A 21,887-nucleotide genomic window follows, 5' to 3' on the forward strand; every position below is an offset into this window, starting at 1 on the left:
AAAAAAAGTTAGGATAGGGTTTTTAAGTTAGAAATAAATATAATAATAGTATAAGTTTAGCAAAATCAATATAAATTAAGTAAGAATAGTATCACATATCTTTTTCGGGCTTTGAGGAATAGTCTTATGCAAGGTTCGTATTTCAGTCCGTTACGGATTGTCCTTCTATAAATATTGAAATATCTACAGAAAAATTATTTGAATTGTTAGATAATTTTGTTACAATATAAACTCTAAATTTTAAATGAATTAAATAATCATAAATGTAGATATATCTGATTGTTGATTCTACCACCAAAACGAAAGACGGGCCACCACGGGTGGTGGATCGGGATCCTCGATCCTATACATCTGCATATCAATATGATATGTTTGTTAGACCTAATCATGAAATTGATCTCACGATATAGTGTATTGAAACACCGTATGCCATTGATGCATTAATGCAGTGATAATCATAGGCTGATCGTCATGAATCACATTTGTTCGAGATAGCTCCTAAGGCATATATTGGTGAATGTCAGAGCTTTTACTTTCGCTACTGATCTGTTGCTCTATATCATACTGTTGCTCAAAGAAGGATGACCAACTATCATCGTACTGCTATTACCCGTATGATTCTTCATAATACGTCTGTGAATACGATGAGCTTGTTTCTATGTCTACATTATGTAGGCTGTGTCGTATTTGCTCAAATTCATCCACTGCCTTACCCTTCCCCTTTCCCTTCTGTGTATAAACTTGACTGGTATCTTGTCGAGTTCCATGATCTGAATTTTGGGTGGCATGTGTAAAATATTGCTCCTCGGTCCATGCACCACTCTCAAGTTGTGTAGACGAGACCAACGACTGGCCGACATCGCCACCATCATCCGTCGAGGCACTACTGTCTGTGTTGTTGTTATGTCTCTAGATCGAACGAGTTGTTAATTGTGATTGTCGTCGCCCAACTCAATTCTTTCCAACGATGCGATTGATGCTATTACCTTCCCCTTTACCTTTGCATACTGGATGGACGACTGTGACCGTTGGGTGTCTGTAGCTCCTCGAGCAGTTTGACTCGATGTTGTTGGACTCCTGCCTCGTTGTGATCGAGGGGGATTTTCCACCTATTGGGGTTGTGCTTCTTCTTCTTCTATTGCCTCGGTGGTAAAACGCGAAGGACGCTGAGGATCTCCCGCCCCATCAAGTAGAGAATCCTCTTGGTTCTCTGTTGCTTCAACCCAATCTAACATCGGCTCTGAATCTTCGTTGTAGAATTGGAGGTCAATGGGATCAATATCTGGTTCCATATCTGGTTCCTCTGGCTCCTTATCCAGCTCAGCACATCGCAATCTTAGCCGTATGTTATAATGGACATATACCAGTTTCTCTAATCGTCTGTAGGAGAGTTTGTTGCGGACCTTCGTGTGAATTAATGCAAACGTTGACTAATTACCTTCAAAACCACTAGATGTTGTCGTCTGTGAAAGTACACGAACAACAACCTTCCTTAAATGTGGTATCCTCTCCAAATTGTAGCCACCACTCAACTGCAAAAAGATATAAATAAGATTTTATTAGCATAACAAATAATTAACATTAAATATAATTGATAATCAATATTTGTAACATTTCCTCATCAGGATCCATAGTGTAACGACACGATACAGCTACAACATCGAAGAATAAACCAACTGTTTCTCGAAATAATCGACCATCGACTACACCAGTAGTATTAGGCAAGAGCCGATATATAACATTTTGTAGTGCCGTTAGTAAATCATTTTACGTTCCGCGAGCATATCGATATTAAATTGTCGGGTTTAGATAATACGCTGCAAGACAATTTTGTTAGTTTGATTTTTTATTGTCTAAAAAATATTAAATTAAATTATTCTGAATATGAATTTACCTACATTATAGATATCTTGATCCATATGAACTTCGGTCCGACGATCAATGATTCGTACGTATTGGTCGACCTTAAAATCATCTTTAAATGCTTTCCTAGCCTTCTATCTTGTTGAAATCAACATATATTTAAGATACAACATCTGTGGTCGTTTGTTCATATCGACCCTACGGAGAACAATTTAAAGTGGTTCCATACATTTTATTATTTCTGCCGTGGTCTCCCAAAATCTAGATGGACTTTTCTATCTTCTTTCCATCGCTCAATCTTGAATATCTAGAATCAGACCACTCTTGTGAGGTGACCATTGCATTCAAACCATGTCGTTTTTGCTGTAATGACTTTAATGCAATAAAATTGGTAGCAAACCGAGTAATTCCAGGCAAGGATTGACATACCGAATCGTACCGCCCGGTACGGGCGGTATGTACTGGTCCGATAGGTGACCGGTACGCGGACCGCCCGCTACCGGGCGGTACACCCAAAAAAACCCGTATCGGACGATACGGGGTAATATCGGGCGGTAACGGTCGAAATTTCGACCGTTACCGCCCGGTACCACTCGGTAACGGTCGAAATCGACTGTTACCACACTGTAGCAGTGCTATAGTGCTCCAACGGTCAAATTGACCGTTGGAGCCCTTTCTCCTCCTATTTAAACCAATCTTCTCTCCCCTATTTCATTATACTCTCTTAAACTCTCTCTCAAACTTTTCTTTTCTCTCCTAAACTCTATAAAATAACGATTTGTGAATTCAATTGAGGCTAATTTGGGAAGATTAAGAGGAAGAACTTTCTAATCAAGAGGTATGTATTCGTTTTCTTTAATTATAGAGTAATTAAGATATTTAAGATTATGGTTAGTGTTTTTCATGCATAGTAAATATTGAATAATATTTATCATAGTAAAATAAGTTTAATTAAATTTTATTAAAATTATTTAATGCTGCGATTAGTTATTTTAATGATGATTAAATCGAAATTTATTTGATTTTATATCAATTTAATGTCTTTAATAATTAAGGTATTTGTCATGTTTATAGTGGTGAAAGAGAAGTAATTAGTGAAAAATTAACTATAATAATCGTATAATTAGTGTAGATAAATGATAATTTTATCATAATTTGAATCATATTGGATTAAAATTACATATTTAATGTTTCTTTTATGTATTTAACATATATATGATGGTAAAATAAGTTTAATTATAATTTATTAAAGTTATTTAATACTATAATTAGTCATTTTAACGATGATTTAATCGAAATTTATTTGATTTTATGTGAATCTAATATCTTTAATATCTATTAGGGTGTTTGTCATGTTTATAGTGTTGAAAGAGAAGTAATTAATGAAAAATTAACTATGTTAATCGCGTAATTAATGTATCTAATGATGTTAATACTTATTTTATGCATGTAACATATTTATGATAATAAAATATAATTAGTTATGTTTTAATAAAATTACTTGATGTTGTGATTAGTGATTTATGATCGATATTTGGTCAATTTAATATGTTTATACTTTATAGTTTATTTGATTTAAATTTGATAGGATCATGGCACCAAAGGAACAGCCACATGATGATGCATGGGTTCATGCCTGAAAGCTAGATGGAAACTGTCATCATTGGCAATGTATTTATTGTGACTACATTGGCAAAGGTGGAGGAATAACTCGAGTGAAAATGCATTTGGCTGATGGGTATCCTGATGTTGCAAAATGCAAGAAAGTTCCAACGGAGATCCGTAAATTATTTCAAAGCAAGCTTAAACAAACAAAGGAAGATATATTAAAAAAGAAGGCAAGAGTTGAGGAAGAATATCATAGGGCTACACAGGAACCGGTTTATGATCAGTATGAGGGTTGCGGCGATGAAGTCGACCCGGATCTCACAGCTGGGATTCGTGCATCATTGGAGCATCAGTATACGGTCGATGAAGCAATGAGGCATCGACGACCTGACTCACAATTTGAGCATGGCACTGGTAGTGGAATCCAGAGGTCAACCAGCATGAGGCAACTAACTGCTCATTCTCAGTTAGGCCGAACTAGTAGCATGAGATATGGTGGACTCCGTGGTTTTATGAGAGGTCTTGGCAGGAGGTCCGCACCAAATATTGTTGATATTGATCCGTAAGCCTATCCCCCACAAACAGCGAAACAGACACGGATTGACGATGCATACACAAAAGAAAAAAAACGGGATATTGGGAAGGCAATCTCAAAATGGTTTAACTTTCATAGGATTCCAGCCAACACAACCAAAGGTACATATTATCAGAGCATGATCTCCTCTATTCAAAAGTCTGGCACGGGGATCCAACCTCCAACACCAAAGGAGATTCACGGCGTGTACTTAGATGAGGAGGTAGCAGAAATAAAGGATTGGATCAAATCCTTCAAGAGGTAATGGGAAGAATATGGGGTGACATTGATGTGTGATAGTTGGACAGGACCAACAAGAATGAGTATCATCAACTTTCTTGTTTATTGCAATAGAAGAGTGGTGTTTCATAAGTCCGTTAATGCTTCTGAAACGATCCAAGATGCAAACTACATTGAGAGCTTGATGGACACTATAGTAGAGGAGATTGGACCATAGTATGTTGTACAAATAATAACCGACAATGGAGCGAATTTCAAAAAGGCCGGTTTGCAATTGATGGAAAAAAGAAAAACTTTGTTTTGGACTCCATGTGCAGCTCATTGCATAGATCTAATGTTGAAGGATATTGGTGAGTTGGATGCGGTAAAAAAATGTGTAGCTCGAGCACAATCAATTACAAAATTTATATATAATCATCATTGGGTCCACGCATTAATGCAAAAGTATGTAAATGGTGAGATACTTCGACCTGGAATTACTCGGTTTGTTACCAATTTTATTGCATTAAAGTCATTACAGCAAAAAAGGCAAGGCTTGAAGGCAATGGCTAGCTCACAAGAGTGGTCTGAATCCAGATATTCAAAATTGAGTGATGGAAAGTAGAAAAGGCCATTCTTTCCTCTAGATTTTGGGATACTATAGCAGAAATCATAAAAGGTGTGGAACCACTTTATATTGTCCTCCGTAAGGTCGATATGGACAAGCGTCCACAAATGTCGTATCTTAAATATATGTTGATTTCAGCAAGAGAGGAGGTCAGGAAAACATTCAAAGATGATTTTAAGACCGACCAATACGTACGAATCATTGATCGTCGGACCGATGTTCATATGGATCAAGATATCCATAATGCAGGTAAATTCATATTCAGAATAATTTAATTTATTATTATTTAGATAATAAAAAATCATACTAACAAAATTATGTTTTGCAGCGTATTATCTAAACCCAGCAATTCAATATCGATATGCTCTCGGAACGCAAAATAATTTCCTAACGACACTACGAAATGTTATATATCGGCTCTTGCCAAACACTACCGAGGCAACCGATGCTCTTATGGAGGGTCGATTATTTCGAGAAACAATTGGTTCATTCTCCGACGTTGTAGTTGTATCGTGCCGTTACACTATTGATCTTGGTGAGGAAAAGTTATGCATATTGATTATCAATTATATTTAATGTTGATTATTTGTTATGCTAATAAAATCTTATTTATATCTTTTTGCAGTCGAGTGGTGGCTACAATTTGGAGGCGATGCACCACATTTAAGGAAGGTTGTCGTTCGTATACTTTCACAGACAACAACATCTAATGGTTGCGAACGTAATTGGTCAACGTTTACATTGATTCATACGAAGGTCCGTAACAGACTCTCCTACAGACGGTTAGAGAAACTAGTATATGTCCATTATAACATGCGGCTAAAATTACGATGTGCTGAGTTGGATAAGGAGCCAGAGGAACCAGATATTGATCCCATTGACCTCCAATTCTACAACGAAGATTCAGAGCCAATGTTAGATTGGGTTGAAGCAGCAGAGAACCAAGAGGATCCTCTACTTGATGAGGCGGGAGATCCTCAGCGTCCTTCACATTTTATCACCGAGGCAATAGAAGAAGAAGAAGCATAACCCCAACAGGTAGAAAACCCCCCTCGGTAGGAGTCAAACTGCTCGAGGAACTACCGATACCCAACGGTCACACTCGTCCGCCCAACGTGCAAAGGCAAAGGGGAAGGCAGTAGCATCAGTTGCATCGTTGGAAAGAATTGAGTCGGGCGACGAGACACCTTCACAATCACATTCTCTTTCTCGCTCGGTCCAGAGACATGACAGCAACACGGACAGCAGTGCCTCAACAGATGATGGCGGTGATGCCGGGCAGTCGTTGGTCTCGTCTACACAACTTGAGGGTGGTGAATGGACTGAGGAGCAATATTTTACACATGCCACTCTAGATTCAGATCATGAAACTCGACAAGGTACTGGTCAAGTTTATGCGCGGAAGGGGGAAAGGGGAAGGCAGTGGATGAATATGAACAAATGCGACAGAGCATACATGATATAAACACAGAAAGAGACTCATCGTATTCACAGCAATCGTATTATGGAGAATCATATGGGCAACAACAGTATAGTGATAGTTGGTCATCCTTCTCTGAGCAACAACATGATATAGAACAACATCAATATATGCCTCAAGAGCTGCCTCGGACAAATATAATTCATGACGATCAATCTACGATCAGCACCACATTGATGCATCAATGGCATACGGTGTATCAATACACTATGTCATGGGATCAATTTCATGATTGGGTCCAACAAACGTATCATATTGATATGTATCGGATCGAGGACCCTGATCCACCACCCGTGGAGGCCCGTCGTTCGTTTTGGTGGTAGAATTAACAATCAGATATATCTAGATATATGATTATTTAATTCATTTGAATTTTAGAGTTTATATTGTAACAAAATAGTCTAACAATTCAACTGATTTTTCTGTAGATATTTCAATCTATAACGAGCTGAAATACGAACCTCGAACAAGACTACCTCAAAGCCTGAAAAAGATATGTGATGCTATTCTTACCTAATTTACATTGATTTTGCTAAACTTATACTATTACTATATTTATTTGTAACTTGAAAACCCTATCCTAACTTTTTTTTTAATTTTCAGGTATTTTCGGAGGGTTAAATCGGTGAAATCGGGTGTATCGCTCGGTACACCTCGGTATACCGATCGGTACACCCGTACCGTACCGAGCGCGGGTCAAAACGTCGGTACGGTATGGTGCGGCGAACCTTGATTCCAGGTCGGAGGATCTCACCGTTTACAAACTTTTGTATTAAAGCGTGGACTCGATGATGATTATATATAAACTTTATAATTGATTGTGCTCGAGCTACACAATTCTTGACTGCGTCTAGCTCACAAATATCCATTAACATTATATCTATACAATAAGTTGCACATGAAGTCCAAAACAAAAATTTTTTTTCCCATCAATTGCAAACCTGCCTTCTTGAAATTCGCTCCATTGTCGGTTATTATTTGGACAACATACTGTGGTCCGATCTCTTCTACTATAGTGTCCATCAAGCTCTCAATGTAGTTTGTATCTTGGATCTTATCAAAAGCATTAACTGACGTATGAAACACTACTCTTCTGTTACAATAAACAAGAAAGTTAATGATACTTATTCTTGTTAGCCCTGTCCAATTGTCACACATCAGTGTGACCCCATATTCATCCTATTGCCTCTTCAAGGATTTGATCCAATCCTTCAATTCTATCACCTCGTAATCTAAGTACACGCCGTAAATCTCCCTCGGTGTTGAAGGTTGGATCCCTGTGCCATACTTTTGAATAAAAGAGAATATGCTATGATAATATGGACCGTGGGTTGTGTTGGCTGGAATCTTATGGAAGTTCAACCATTTTGAAATTGCCTTTCCAATATCCCGCTTCTTTTCTTTTGTGCATGCATCGTCAATCCGTGTTTGTTTCGCAGTTTGTGAGGATAGGCTTACGGATCAATATCAACAATATTTGGTTCGGACCTCCTACCAAGACCTCTCATAAAACCACGGAGTCCACCATATCTCATGCTACAAGTTCGGCCTAACTGAGGAGGAGCAGTTGGCTGTCTTATGCTGGGCAACCTCTGGATTCCGCTACCACTTCCATGCTCCAATTGTGAGTCAGGTTGTCGATACCTCATTGCTTCATCGACCGTATATTGATGCTCCAATGATGCACGAATCCCAACTGTGAGATCCGGGTCGACTTGATCGTCGCAACCCTCATACTGATCATAAACTGGTTCCCACGTAGCCATATAATATTCTTCCCCAATTCTTGCCTTCTTTTTTAATGTATCTTCCTTTGCTTGTTGTAGCTTGCTTTGAAATAATTTACAGATCTCCGTCGGAACCTTTTTGCATTTTGCAACATCAGGATACCCGCCGGTCAAATGCATCTTCACCCGAGTTATTTCTCCACCCTTGCCAATGTAGTCACAATAAATACATTGCCAATGATGACGGTTCTCATCTATCTTTCGGGCATGAACCCATGCATCATCATGTGGTTATTCTTTTGGTGCAATGATCCTACCAAATTTAAATCAAATAAGCTATAAAGTATAAACATATTGAATTGCCAAATATCGATCAAAAATCACTAATCATCGTATTAAATATTTTTATTAAAATATCTAATCCTATTTTATCATCATAAATATGGTACATACATAAAAGAAGCATTAAATACGTAATTTTGATCTAATATGGGTTAAATTATGATGAAATGATCATTAGATACACTAATCACCTGATTAACCTAGTTAATTACTTCTCTTTCAACATTATAAACATGGCAAATATCTTAATAGGTATTAAACACATTAAATTGATATAAAATTGATTAAATTCATCATTAAAATGACTAATCGCAACATTCAATAACTTTAATAAAACTTAATAAAACTTATTTTACTATCATAAATATCTTTCAATATTTAATATGCATAGAATATAAATATTTGACCTACTAAGTATTTAATTTTGAATTAATCAATATTAAACACACTAATCATAACATTAAAGATCTTAATTACTCTCTAATTAAAGAAAGAGAATACATCTTGATTAGAAAGTTCTTCCTCTTAATCTTTCCAAATTAGCCTCGATTCAATTCACAAATCGTTGCTTTATAGAGTTTAGGAGAGTACAAATATAAGAAAAAAAAAGTTTGAGATAGTTTAAGAGAGTATGAGAATGAAATAGAGTAAAATAGGGGAGAATAGATTAAAAACATATGAGAAAGGGCTCCAACGATCAATTTGATAGTTAGAGCACTCTTACTAAGCTGTAACGGTCGAAATCAACCGTTACCGAGCTTTGCCGGGAGGTAACCCCGTATCGTCCCGTATCGGACGATACGGGACGATATAACTAAGCACCCCGTATCGAACGATATAACCCCGTATCGTCCGATACGGGCCGCTTTTAAGCATTCCACCTCATTGAGTTACCCCTGAAAAGGAGCCGACCCGATCTAACCGTCAAAGTCAGAACAACGCTCCCCGAAGCAGATCAGCTCCACCTCATCGACTTCCTGAGGAAAAACGTCGATATGTTCGCATGGTCTCGATTCAATTAAAGAAAGAGAATACATCTTGATTAGAAAGTTCTTCCTCTTAATCTTCCCAAATTAGCCTCGATTCAATTCACAAATCGTTGCTTTCTAGAGTTTAGGAGAGTACAAATATAAGAAAAAAAAAGTTTGAGATAGTTTAAGAGAGTATGAGAATGAAATAGAGTAAAATAGGGGAGAATGGATTAAAAACATATGAGAAAGGGCTCCAACGATCAATTTGATAGTTAGAGCACTCTTACTAAGCTGTAACGGTCGAAATCAACCGTTACCGAGCTGTGCCGGGAGGTAACCCCGTATCGTCCCGTATCGGACGATACGGGACGATATAACTAAGCACCCCGTATCGAACGATATAACCCCGTATCGTCCGATACGGGCCGCTTTTAAGCATTCCACCTCATTGAGTTACCCCTGAAAAGGAGCCGACCCGATCTAACCGTCAAAGTCAGAACAACGCTCCCCGAAGCAGATCAGCTCCACCTCATCGACTTCCTGAGGAAAAACGTCGATATGTTGGTATGGTCACCCGAGGAGATGCTCGGGATTGACCCAGAAGTGGCCCAGCATCGGCTCAACATCGACCCCGAGGCTCGGCCGGTGAGACAAAGACCAAAGAAGTTTGCCCGCGACCGACAGAAGGCAATCAGCGACGAGGTCAACCACCTTAAAAGAGCAGGATTCATTATCGAGGTACAATACTCTTGGTGGTTGTCGAATGTAGTCTCGTTAAGAAATCCAACGGAAGCTGGAGGATGTGTGTTGATTACACCGATCTCAACCGGGCATGCCCCAAGGACTGCTATCCGCTTCCTAGGATAGACCAACTAGTCGACACCACCGCGGGTTATGAACTCCTTACGTTCATGGATGTATTCTCGGGCTACAACCAAATTCGGATGGCGACTCAGGATCAAGAGAGCACTGCCTTCGTCACCAACAAAGGGGTGTATTGTTACAAAGTGATGCCCTTCGGCCTGAAAAACGCTGGGGCGACTTACCAAAGGATGGTCAATAAACTTTTCAAACACCAGCTCGGGAGGAATATGGAAGTATACGTTGACGACATGATCATAAAGAGCTAGGCCGCAAGCGCAAACTTGACCGACCTGGCGGAAACATTCCAAACGCTCAAACGATTAAACATGCGTCTGAATCCTGCGAAGTATCTTCGGGGTCAGCCCGGGGAGGTTCCTCGGCTTTATCATTCACCAAAGGGGGATAGATGCCAACCCAGAAAAGGTGCGGGCCGTAACCGAGATGCACTCCCCTCGCTCGGTCAAGGAGGTGCAGCGACTCGTCGGGAAGTTGGCAACGCTCAGCAGGTAACCTGAGCCCGGACTCAGTCATTCGGCCCACAGGCCCAACCTTCAAACCGAGTCACTCCAGCTCGATCCTCGATCCGCGACTCGTCAATCCTTCACCAAGTCGCCCCATCACAGCCCACGATTTACGATTCGCCGGCCCCGACTCTGAGCCGCGCCAAACCAGTCATCCGATTTACGACGCGTCGGTCTCGCCTCATCCGGCCCCGGCCGCCCGATCGGCGGAGGTAATCCTTCCCGAGGAACGGGGTGTCGATTTTTGCCCGGACGCTATCATGCCACGTGACGAGCCAGGCGGAGCGACATGGGACCTGGCGAGAAACTTTTGTTTCGAATGGCCTTCGACGGGGGGTTTCGGGTGATGGGATGCCCCTGGCGGGAGCTCCGAGGAGGGCGAATCTGGTAGATCCGAGGGGTTGTGATGGGTCTTAAATGCTGTGACTGTTTCTCTTCTCGGAAAGCCTAATCGCCGTCTTGCAACGGTGCAGCCTGCCTTTTATAAACCCCTTCCAGAGCGGTTGTCATCACCTTTGCTATCATCTTTGCTCGGTCCTTCGTCCCACACCCGAGCTTCTTTCTTGCAACCTCGAGGTCGGGATGTCTCCGTCTTCATCTTCGTTTTCGTCTCCGTCTCCATCTCCTTCATCTTCTTCCTCTGGGAGTCCACGGGATGAAGTAGTCAGTGTGTCCTCGGGTAGCGCCTCCTCGGAGGCCTCAGGGAGTTATGCCGCGCTTGAGGTTCTCAAGTCGTGGCATGATGTGGACTCGGTAGTGACCGAGGATCTTTTGAGGGTACTCCGGGATCGTTATCGCATCCCATAGTGTTATGGCCTCCACGCCCCTCGGCCCAAACAGCGACCGTACGATCAGTTTCCCAACGGGTTCGGGTTGACCGTGGGGGTCCTTGAGGCGGGGCTGCAGCTCCCAGTGCACGCTGTCATCGGGGATTGCCTTCGTTACTGGGGGATCTCGCCGTCCCAGGTGTCGCCAAACTCTTGGAGCTATCTAGTGGCCTTTATCTGGGAGTGTCGAGGGGTTGGGATCGAACCGCCCCGGACCCTCTTCCTGGCTTGCTTCTGCCTGTATAAGGGGCAAGGCGGGTATTACCTGACCGCCCGCAGCGGTTTTAAGATCAGCGGTGCACCTCCCCGTTGCACCCGGAGAAACAACGGACGTGGATCGACTGAGGGGTATCTTGTCCTCTTCTTGGGCAATTAAGGAGATGAGCGAGGAGTGGATGGTCGAAGCAGAACTGAGCCCCGCCGCTGGGGGTATGGCCATTCGCATATGATGGCTCGTCCGTTGGTCCCGAACCATCTGACCGACCGATATTTTTTGCAGAGATGGTGGATCTTCGATCGGTGAAGATGACGACCAGCGTCAAGGCCGTCGTGCCCCCGTCTCGAGACGGGGAGGGTTTCGGAGGTGGGGGTGCCCCCTAGGAGGGCACACCAAAGAGGTCGTCATTGTCTCCGACAGTAGGTCGCCCTCCGAAGAAGACGAAGACCTTGGTCCGGAGGACGCCTTCGGACCCAGCTGTTGGCACGAGCACTATCCCGGAGTTGCCCGGGGCCGCTCCCTAAGGCGAGGGCTCGGGGAGCGTGAAGGGGAAGGGGTCGGCCAGGTCGACCGGGTCGTCCGGTAGTGACCCTTCCAAGAGGGCGCCGGCGCGCCCGACGTCAATACGGGAGCTGTGTCGCGTCTACTCTCGGGCCGAAGGTGAGCAGTACCAGACCCTGAACATGGCCGACCTCTAGGTTGGGGAGCTGGGGACCCCCTACGCCACTCGGTGGGCGACCGTCAAGGCCGACAGTCGCGTCTAGGGCTCGGGGAGCGTGAAGGGGAAGGGGTCGACCGGGTCGTCCGGTAGTGACCCTTCCAAGAGGGCGCCGGGCCACTACCGAGGGTCACTCCATCCAATCATAGCCAAGGATCTCTACTGCGTCCCCTCCGAAGTGCTACCAGAGCGGGCAGCCAAGTCGAGGGCTCGGGGAGCGTGAAGGGGAAGGGGTCGACCGGGTCGTCCGGTAGTGACCCTTCCAAGAGGGCGCCGGCGCGCCCGACGTCAATACGGGAGCTATGTCGCGTCTACTCTCGGGCCGAAGGTTGAACATGGCTGACCTCCAGGCTGGGGAGCCGGGGACCCCCTACGCCACTCGGTGGGCGACCCTCAAGGTCGACAATCGCGTCTGGGGCGACGGGCCACTGCCAAGGGGCACTCCATCCAATCATAGCCAAGGATCTCTACTGCGCCCCCTCCGAAGTGCTGGTAAAGCGGGCGGCCAAGTCGCTCATCTGGGTAAGTGGTGGCTTCTTTTCCCTGCTCGATCCCTTCTTGCCTGGGCCCTAACACCGCTCTTCGTACAGAGCCAGCACTACGGGTAGAAGGACTGCTTCGATCCCGAACGCCAGGCTGAACAGAGACTCCCCCGAGGCGGTTTTGGAAGTCATTCGCATTGCCCACAAGACGCTGGGGAACTCGTCCACCCAGGCTCCGTGCGCACCCGAGATCCTCCTCCTGAGGCCTTCCAGAATCGCCCGATTCATTACTTCGGTCTGGCCGTTGGTTTGGGGGCGCGCGACCGAGCTGAACCTCAATTGGATCCCGTATGACTGGCAATAGGCCTTGAATTTAGCGTTGTTGAATTGAGTTCCGTTGTTGGTGATGATAGCCTTTGGGATCCTGAACCGGGTGATGATGTTCTTCCATGTGAAGCTTTGGACTTGCTTCTCGGTAATGGAGGCCAAGGGCTCAGCTTCTACCCACTTCGTGAAGTAGTCGACCCCGACTATAAGAAAGCGTCGTTGTCCCGATGTTGGAGGAAGGGTCCAAGGAGATCGAGTCCCCATTGGGCGAAGGGCCAGGCTGCATCCATCCGGGTAAGAGGAACTGCTGGCTGGTGTTGCAGTCGGGCGTGCCTTTGGCATTGTTGGCGCTGCTGCACGTATGACATAGCGTCCCGGCGCATGGTTAGCTAGTAGTACCCTTGTCGAAGGGTCTTAAAGGCCAAGGTTCGTCCCCCGATGTGCTCCCCACAAATCCCCTCGTGGAGCTCGGCGAGGACCGTTTCAGCTTCTGATGGCGCGAGGCAGCGTAAGAGAGGTTGAGAGAAGGCCCTTCGGTACAGCTTTCCGCCGACAACGCAGTACCATGCTTGGGTTCGTCTCAACCGTCTCACAGCCGTCGGGTTGTCGAGCTTCTTTCCGTCCTTGAAGCGAAGGATCTCCTCTATCCAGCTTGATGGTACATCTGTTTTGGCGACCTCATGAGTCGTCACCGTCGGTGCCGTTACGGACTCAGTTGTTGGAGCCAACGCCGGGCTGAGAGCGGAGGCCGATCTGGCTAGCGCGTCGGCCCGCGTGTTCTATGCCCGAGGTATTCTAGCGATTGAGAGGTTGTTAAAGCGGTGGGCGAGCCGCTTTGCCTCCATCAGGTATAACGCCATCATTGGGTCCCGGACCTCGTAGCTCCCATTGACGTGTCCCGTTACTAGCTGGGAGTCGCTGAAGACTTCGAGGTTGTCTACATGCATCTCCAGAGCGAGGCGTAGGTCGTGAAGTAGCGCCTCATACTCGACCTCGTTGTTGGTGGCTCGGAATTGTAATTGGAGCGACCTCTCATAGGTTTCTCCTGACGGGCCTTTGAGGATAAGCCCGACCCCGGCTGCTCCGGTAGTGGACGAGCCATCCACGTACAGGGTCCACGTGCTCTTGTTGTTCTCCAACTCCATAGCATGGTCTTCAGGAGTTAGCTCGGAAATAAAGTCAGCCAGTACCTGGGCTTTGATGGTGGTCCTGGGGGAGTACTGAATGTCAAATTCGCTGAGCTCGACCGACCACCGCAGCATCCGACCTAATGCGTCGAAGTTGGAAAGGATCTATCGTAGTTGGAAAGGATCTATCGTAGTTGGAGGACTGCAGCTTTCGAGCCATCTTCATTAGTGTGAGGGTTAGCTTCTCAATCGGGGAGTACCGCGCCTCGGGCCCGATGAGGATATGACTGACGTAATATACGGGTTGCTGCGTTGGTGGTGTCTCCCGAACTAACACCGAGCTGATTGCCTACGCCGAGGCCACCAAGTAAAGACCAACGGTTTTGCCCGGCTCGGGCGAGGCAAGTCGGGGAAAGCGGGCGAGACACGCCTTAAACTTTTCGAAGGCTTCTTCGCACTCCGAGGTCTATGTAAAGTTGTCGGCCTGTTGTAGAGCCCGGAAAAAAGGGAGGCATTTGTCGCCCGAACGTGACACGAACCTGTTGAGCGCTGCCAACTTCCCGACGAGTCGCTGCACCTCCTTGACCGAGCGGGGAGTGCATCTCGATTACGGCCCACACCTTTTCTGGGTTGGCATCTACCCCCCTTTGGTGAATAATAAAGCTGAGGAACCTCCCCGAGCTTAACCCCGAAGACACTTCGCGGGATTCAGACGTATGTTGAATCGTCTGAGCGTTTGGAATGTTTCAGCCAGGTCGACGCGCTTGCGGCCTTGCTCTTTACGATCATGTCGTCAACGTATACTTCCATATTCCTCCCGAGCTGATGCTTGAAAAGTTTATCGACCATCCTTTTTTGGTAAGTCGCCCCAGCGTTTTTTAGGCCGAAGGGCATCACTTTGTAGGAATACACCCCTTTGTTGGTGACGAAGGCGGTGCTCTCTTGATCCTGAGTCGTCATTCGAATTTGGTTGTAGCTCGAGAATGCGCCCATGAACGTAAGGAGTTCATAGCCCGCGGTGGCGTCGACTAGTTGGTCTATCTTGGGAAGCAGATAGCAGTCCTTGGGGCATGCTCAGTTGAGATCGGTGTAATCAACACACATCCTCCAGCTTCCATTAGATTTCTTAACGAGGACTACATACGATAGCCACCGAGGATATTGAACCTCGGGAATGAATCCTGCTCTTTTAAGGTGGTCGACCTCGTCGATGATTGCCTTCTATCGGTCGGGGGCGAACTTCCTTGGTCTTTGTCTCATTGGCCGAGCCCCGGGGTCGATGTTAAGTCGATGCTAGGCCACTTCTGGGTCAATCCCGAGCATCTCTTCGGGTGACCATGCGAACATATCGGCGTTTCCTCAGGAAGTCGATGAGGTGGAGCTGATCTGCTTCGGGGAGCGTTGTTCCGACTTTGACGGTCAGATCGGGTCGGCTCCATTTCAGGGGTACCTCGGTGAGTTGCTCGGGAGGCTCCAGCGGCATCGGTGCTATGGGTCCCTCACGGGGGTTGGGGACTTGACTTGGGCGCGATTTCCCCGGGAGAGTAACCGCCGTGAGATAGCATCGCCTTGACTCTCCCGGGTCACTTCGGGACTCCCCGATCCCGACCGAGGTCGGAAACTTGATGGCCCTGTGGTAGGTGGAAACCACCGCCTTTAACTTGTTGAGTGTCGGTCAGCCGAGGATGACATTATAGGCCGAGGGCAGATCGACTACCATGAAGGTGGTCATTATTGTCTTTGCTCTCGGCTCTTCCCCGATGGTGACAGGGAGGACGGTGGGTCCCGAGCGGGGAGATGGAATCCCCTGTGAACCCAGTGAGTGCTGACGCCATGGGGGTGAGGTCTTCCTTGGTCAAACCGAGCCTCTTGAAGGCGTCGAGGTAAAGGACGTCGGCGGAACTCCCGGTGTCGACCATCACCCTTTTGACTTGAGCGTTGGCGATCCGGATGGAGATCACCAAAGCATCGTCATGATAAGAGCGCTCGACTTCTTTGGCCTCGAAAGTTATTTCAGGCTCGAGCTCGGGCCGGGGACGTTTCTTGACCGCGCTACGAGCGTAGGCCTTCCTCGTCGCAGAGCTGTTATCGCCGGCTACTGGTCCTCCGGAGATGACGTCGATTTGTCTTTCAACGGCTCCCCTGGGGCGTGGAGTTGCTTCCCGGGGTTCCTTAAGATAATGTCCGAGGTGACCTCTCCGGATCAGTTCCTCGATTTAATTCTGGAGGTCGCGGCAGTCCTCCGTGTCATGGTCATAGTCCCGGTGGAACCTGCAATATTTGGACCGATCTTTGTGAGTGGTTCTCATGGGATAGGGTTGTCGCAAGAGACCCTTCTCCTTGACGTGGAGAAAGATCTCGATACGAGACGTGTTCAGGGGGAGAGGCGAGGGCCTCGGGAGCAGTAGCTCTTGTCGTTCGAGCCTTCGGTGGGGTTGCGTCGGGGCTGCGGAGGTCATTCCCCGGGATTGTTCCGCCCTTGCCTCTTGCCATCCATGTGCTTCCCCGCCACCAGCGCTTCGACGGCGATGTACTAGTTGGCGCACTGGAGCATTTCAGAGACAGTTACTGGCGGCTTCTCAATCAACGACCAAAAGAACCTCGAAGGCCCATCAGAAATGCCTGCATGATTAAAGAAGGGTGAGCGTCCGAAAATCCCTGGATTTTAGTGGCGAAACGTGCCACGAACTGGGAGAGCGACTCATCTTCGCGCTGAGATAACGCGAGCAGGGTGGCCATGGAAGGCCTAGGTCGCACGCTGGCGAGGAAGTTCTGCTCGAATTCCCTAGCGAGCTAGTCGAAGGACAAGACTTAGGACTGGCGCAGCCGGCTGAACCACGCTCGTGCCGGTCCCCTGAGAGTGGTCGGAAATGCCCGGCACATCAATGCATTGGAGGTGCCATAGAGGGCCATCTGAGTCCGAAATGCGAAGACATGCTCCTCGGGGTCGGAGCCGCCGTCGTATGTCTCTAATGCTGATAGCCTGAAATTAAGGGGTACCGGCTTGTCCTCTACTTCTTGAGTAAAAGGGGATCCGCCTGAGCCGCCTTCGCTAGACTCGCTCCGCGATTTTCGAAACTCGCACTGGAACTCGTCCAAGTGTTGGTTGACCCGGGATAGTTGGGCCCTAAGCGAGTCATCCGCGAAGTCAGACGATATGGTGTCAGGCTCAAAGTGGGGTGGTGTGATTCGGCAGGGTGCGGGTATGTTCTGCTCGGGCGGACCTCTCAGGTCCGCCGTTTGCTCTCGGGCTTCTCCCGTCCCAACTTGCTACCCGCTCGGCCTCTGCCGGGTCGGGTCGGGTCGGTCGGGGGAGCCGCTAGCTGCACGATATGAGGAATGAGCGGAACGAGCGTCTGCATCATGCCCGCCATAGCTTGCACTTGCTTGGTCAGGTTGAGGAACGCCTCGGGTGTCACGACCGAGGGTCCTATGGTAAGTCTGGGGGGCGACAAACCTGGGTCGTTGAAGGTCGGGAGGCCGGGATCCCCCCGTCTCTGAGGGTGGGGAGGGACTGATTTCCGGGCTCGATGGAGGGGAGACCGGTCGGTGGTTCTCCCTCGGGGAGAGCTCCTGCGACGTGGCCCTTCCTCTAGCGCCAAAAGTTTTGGTGAACAAATGTGCCGTGGCTGGTGAGTCAGCACGGCCTGGTCCACGGGTCGATGTCAGGAGTTCTCTGTCGGCTGAGCTGGACGCCGAGGTAGGCCGGGCCCTCGTAACAGGGTGTTGATCAACGTTTCTCGATCCGAGCGTCGAGCAGCGTCTCTCCGTTCCCGGGCTGGTTGGCAGCTCGCCTTCGTTCACTAGACGACGATTCCCAGGTCGAGGCGCTCGTGGCTCGGGAGTGGCCGCTTGCCTACAAAAATGGCCTTCGTCGGGTGGTTCCCGACTTTGGCCCCTCCGACGAGCAAGTCAGTTATGGGTTAAATTGTATTTTTGTCCTCTCCCAAGCCGGATGCCGGCCAGGGGCTTTTATACTATTGTACGAGGGTCGGTTGCACGCTAGTTCGACGTGGCCGCTGATCCTCGAGGGATGGGACGACACTTCTAACTGGTCGCCGTCTCGAGACGTGCGGAGCGACGTCAGACGACACCGGCCCGAGCTCTCGGGACGGGACATGTTGAACAGCGTTTCGATACAAATTCTGACTTGGCGTATGGCATCAATTGTGACGTGTCTTAGGCCCAAAATACGCCTTATTAACAGTAACGAGGTGAAAAGGAAGGTGCAACCCCGCCTCCAGAGCATCACGTGATAGGCAAAAAACCCCTAGGGGCCAAATGGAAGGGACGCTACCCGAGCTCGGGAACGGACACTGTGTACTCCGCCGGGATATGGTAATGAGAATGCATCTGTTCTAGCCCACTACGGCGGAGCCACGAATCCCGCCATGACGGTTAATTGAAGACCCGCTACAGTGGAGCCATAAATCCAACCACGGTAGTCAATCGAAGACCTACTATGGCAAAAGTCGCTCGGCGGAAGCTCGTTACAACGGAGTCATAAATCTCGCCACAACAATCGATTGAAGACCCGCTACGATGGAAGCCATAAATCCCCACCAAGGCGATCAATCGAAGACTCGCTACGACAGAAGCCCGCTACGACGGAGCCACAAATCCTGCCATGGCAGTCGATAAAAGACCCGCTACGACAGAAGCGCCTACGACTAAGCCATAAATCCTGTCATAGCGGTAAATCAAAGACCCGCTACAGAGGAGCCATAAATCCTACCACGATGGTTGATCGAAGACCCGCTACGACATAAGCTGCTATGGTGGAGCCATAAATCCTGCCACGGCGATCGAAGACCCGCTACGGCGAAGCCACAAGCCTCGTTATGTCGGTCGATCGAAGACCCACTACGACGGAAGCCTGCCACAGCAATTAATAGAAGACCCACTATGACGGAGCCATAAATCCTGCCATGGCGATCGATTGAAGACCTGCTACGGCGAAGCCACAAGCCTAGCTATGGGGATCAATCCAAGACCCGCCACGGCGGAAATCCGACCCGCACCACAACGGGGCGTCGAGCATAACACGCTCGAGGCGTGCGAGTTGGGAAACCCAACCCGCTTCAAAACATCCTCACCCGAAACGTGAAAATCGAAGACCCTGAATGAATAAAAAGGCCGAATGACGTGCCTCGAGCCCCCTTGTCAAAGTCTCAAAACACGCCTTCTGGGGGGGACGAATGATAGGGAATATACTGACATTAGTTGTGACCTGCCAACTAGCTGCCACCAAGACGTTGACATAGGCAGGGAAATTCCTGCATCGCGCTTTCCCAACAGCAAACGACAGGGCAATGACCTACTACCCTTCGTAGACTACGACTCGGGGAAAGGCGGTATAGACCAACCGCCAGGAGCAACAGCCCCCAGGCAACAAAGCTTGTCTGACCTCTCCCTAGTCAGCTTCCACAGACGATTATCGTCCACTTGTTCCGGGCAACCGTCGGGACTGGCAAGCGATGCCCCTGCAGGTGTCCTTCACTGACGATGTGCCATAAAGAATTGTATCGATCAACCGTCCACATAAATGAGCCACAAGAGGACGTACGAGCTAGTCTTCACCAACCATCGGTCTTCCTTCGTCGGCTGCCCAAGTATAAAAGCTGAACCCAAGGCCTGAACAAGGCGCCAAACTCGAAAACCTTTATTGTTCCCACTCCACAAAGATTAACTTTACTATCGAAGGTGTCGGATCGGGAAATCCCCCCCGACACTGACCTCTTATGTAGGGTCCCGATGAAGTTAAGGCACGCCTCGGCTCACCCCCTAGAACCCCGAGGAGGTCGGGGCCCACCTCGGTCCGACTCAGAAGCAACCTCATGCGTTCAACCACCACCTCGAGATCGCTTCGATCGAACCTTCACCAACTCCAACCACCTCACCTAATTGCCACGAGGGCTGTCAGGACAACCTCGGGCCTTCCGAACGGAAATGAGTCGTGTCGATTCACAGTCGACAGCATCAAGGCAATAACAAAATGAATTGAAAAAGGGGGGAGCAAAACAGTTTAGAAACCCTTTAAGATGCCTCCAACAGTCAAATTGATCGTTAGAAAATAAATATAAATCGACAACTATCGGTTTCGACCGTTACAACATAGTACAGGTTGGTAACGATCGAAATTTCGATCGTTATTGCCCGGGTACAGCCCCGTATCGCTCAATACGGGGCCAAAAATTTGATATTGCTCAATAGCAAGCGGTCCGCGTGTCGAGAGGCTCTCGGACCGGTATGTACCGCCCGAGACATATTGAAATTGTAATTCAGAACTTGTAGCACCATCATATCCAAGTTATTGGGTGAAAAGATCAAACGGATTAGGTTTCATATATGTGTGTGTATTAAAATAAGAGGAGAAACTTACTACAGAAAACACAATCAATAGCTTAAGTGTAGCAAAACAAAATTAATACCAAATAAATTATCTGAACAAGGTTTAATTTTTTATCTGAAAATTAGGTGAAGATGCAGCAAAACTAATTGAAAAGTAGCAAAAATTGCTCACTTACGTCTTATTCTCTAATCTTGATTGAGAAAGGGTCAATTTAAGAGAATGTAACCAACTGAGTCACGGAATGATGGCCAAAGACATAATATTCTCCTCCCCCATCTCTTCCTTGCTATAATTTATCCCAAGTGGGCCCTATCTTTTAGAGCTAACCATGTAAAAATCTTTGCTTTTTTTGGAAGTCGGAAATAGAAGTGACACTTGGAGCAAGATATATTGGGTTCACATTGTATTGGCTTAAGGTCAACATGAATACACTTACCAAAATCTAATGACTTATGTGATTAAGTTAATAAAGTCCAGCATGCACCAACCTCCTGTGATTGGTAAGACATAAATCTGACATAATCTAACATAATAATCACTACATTGACTTCAATTTAACACTCAAGAGATATGTGATGAACATAATAGAGAGAAGATATCTTTATTAATTAAAGTAATAGCTACTCAAGGTAAGATCTTGTAAAACTCTCCTTGATTCAGATGCATGAAACAGTTAGTATTTCGCTTAGCTTTGAGTCAAATAGGCCTAGTTAATATCCCTAAAAAAAAAATGCAAAGACGAACTTGAATGCTGAAAACGAACAAAATACAGAAAATGTTAGAAGAACAAACCTCTTTCTCATTCCTTCATAATTTTTATTTTCACAAACAGTCCTGTAAATATTATGAAGAAGCAAACTTTTCGCATCTTTAAGCACCTATAAACAATATTGGGTATGTTTAGTCAAATATAATCACAGAGGTACACGGTCAGTGGTTTGTGGTTGTGGTGAACAGGTGATAGAAATGGTTCTCAAAGCACACAGTAGGCAGTGGTTTCAGAGAATGTAATCAGCTATTAAAATGCAAAAGAAATGTAC

At 46.8% G+C, this 21,887-nt stretch overlaps 1 protein-coding gene across 5 annotated transcripts in view; it reads right to left on the bottom strand.

Moving 5' to 3' along the window:
* Positions 1-21,887, bottom strand: part of LOC135586653 (DNA mismatch repair protein MSH4-like) — a 54,080-nt gene that overhangs the window by 20,067 nt on the left and 12,126 nt on the right. For all 5 annotated transcript variants that reach the window (XM_065120238.1, XM_065120239.1, XM_065120237.1 and 2 more), the window contains one exon: positions 21,640-21,725. In XM_065120238.1, the coding sequence (XP_064976310.1) occupies positions 21,640-21,725 (86 nt within the window). The remainder of the gene's footprint in view (positions 1-21,639; positions 21,726-21,887) is intronic.

The sequence above is a fragment of the Musa acuminata genome, chromosome BXJ2-8 (genome assembly GCF_036884655.1).
Source record: "Musa acuminata AAA Group cultivar baxijiao chromosome BXJ2-8, Cavendish_Baxijiao_AAA, whole genome shotgun sequence".
Classification (NCBI taxonomy): domain Eukaryota; kingdom Viridiplantae; phylum Streptophyta; class Magnoliopsida; order Zingiberales; family Musaceae; genus Musa; species Musa acuminata.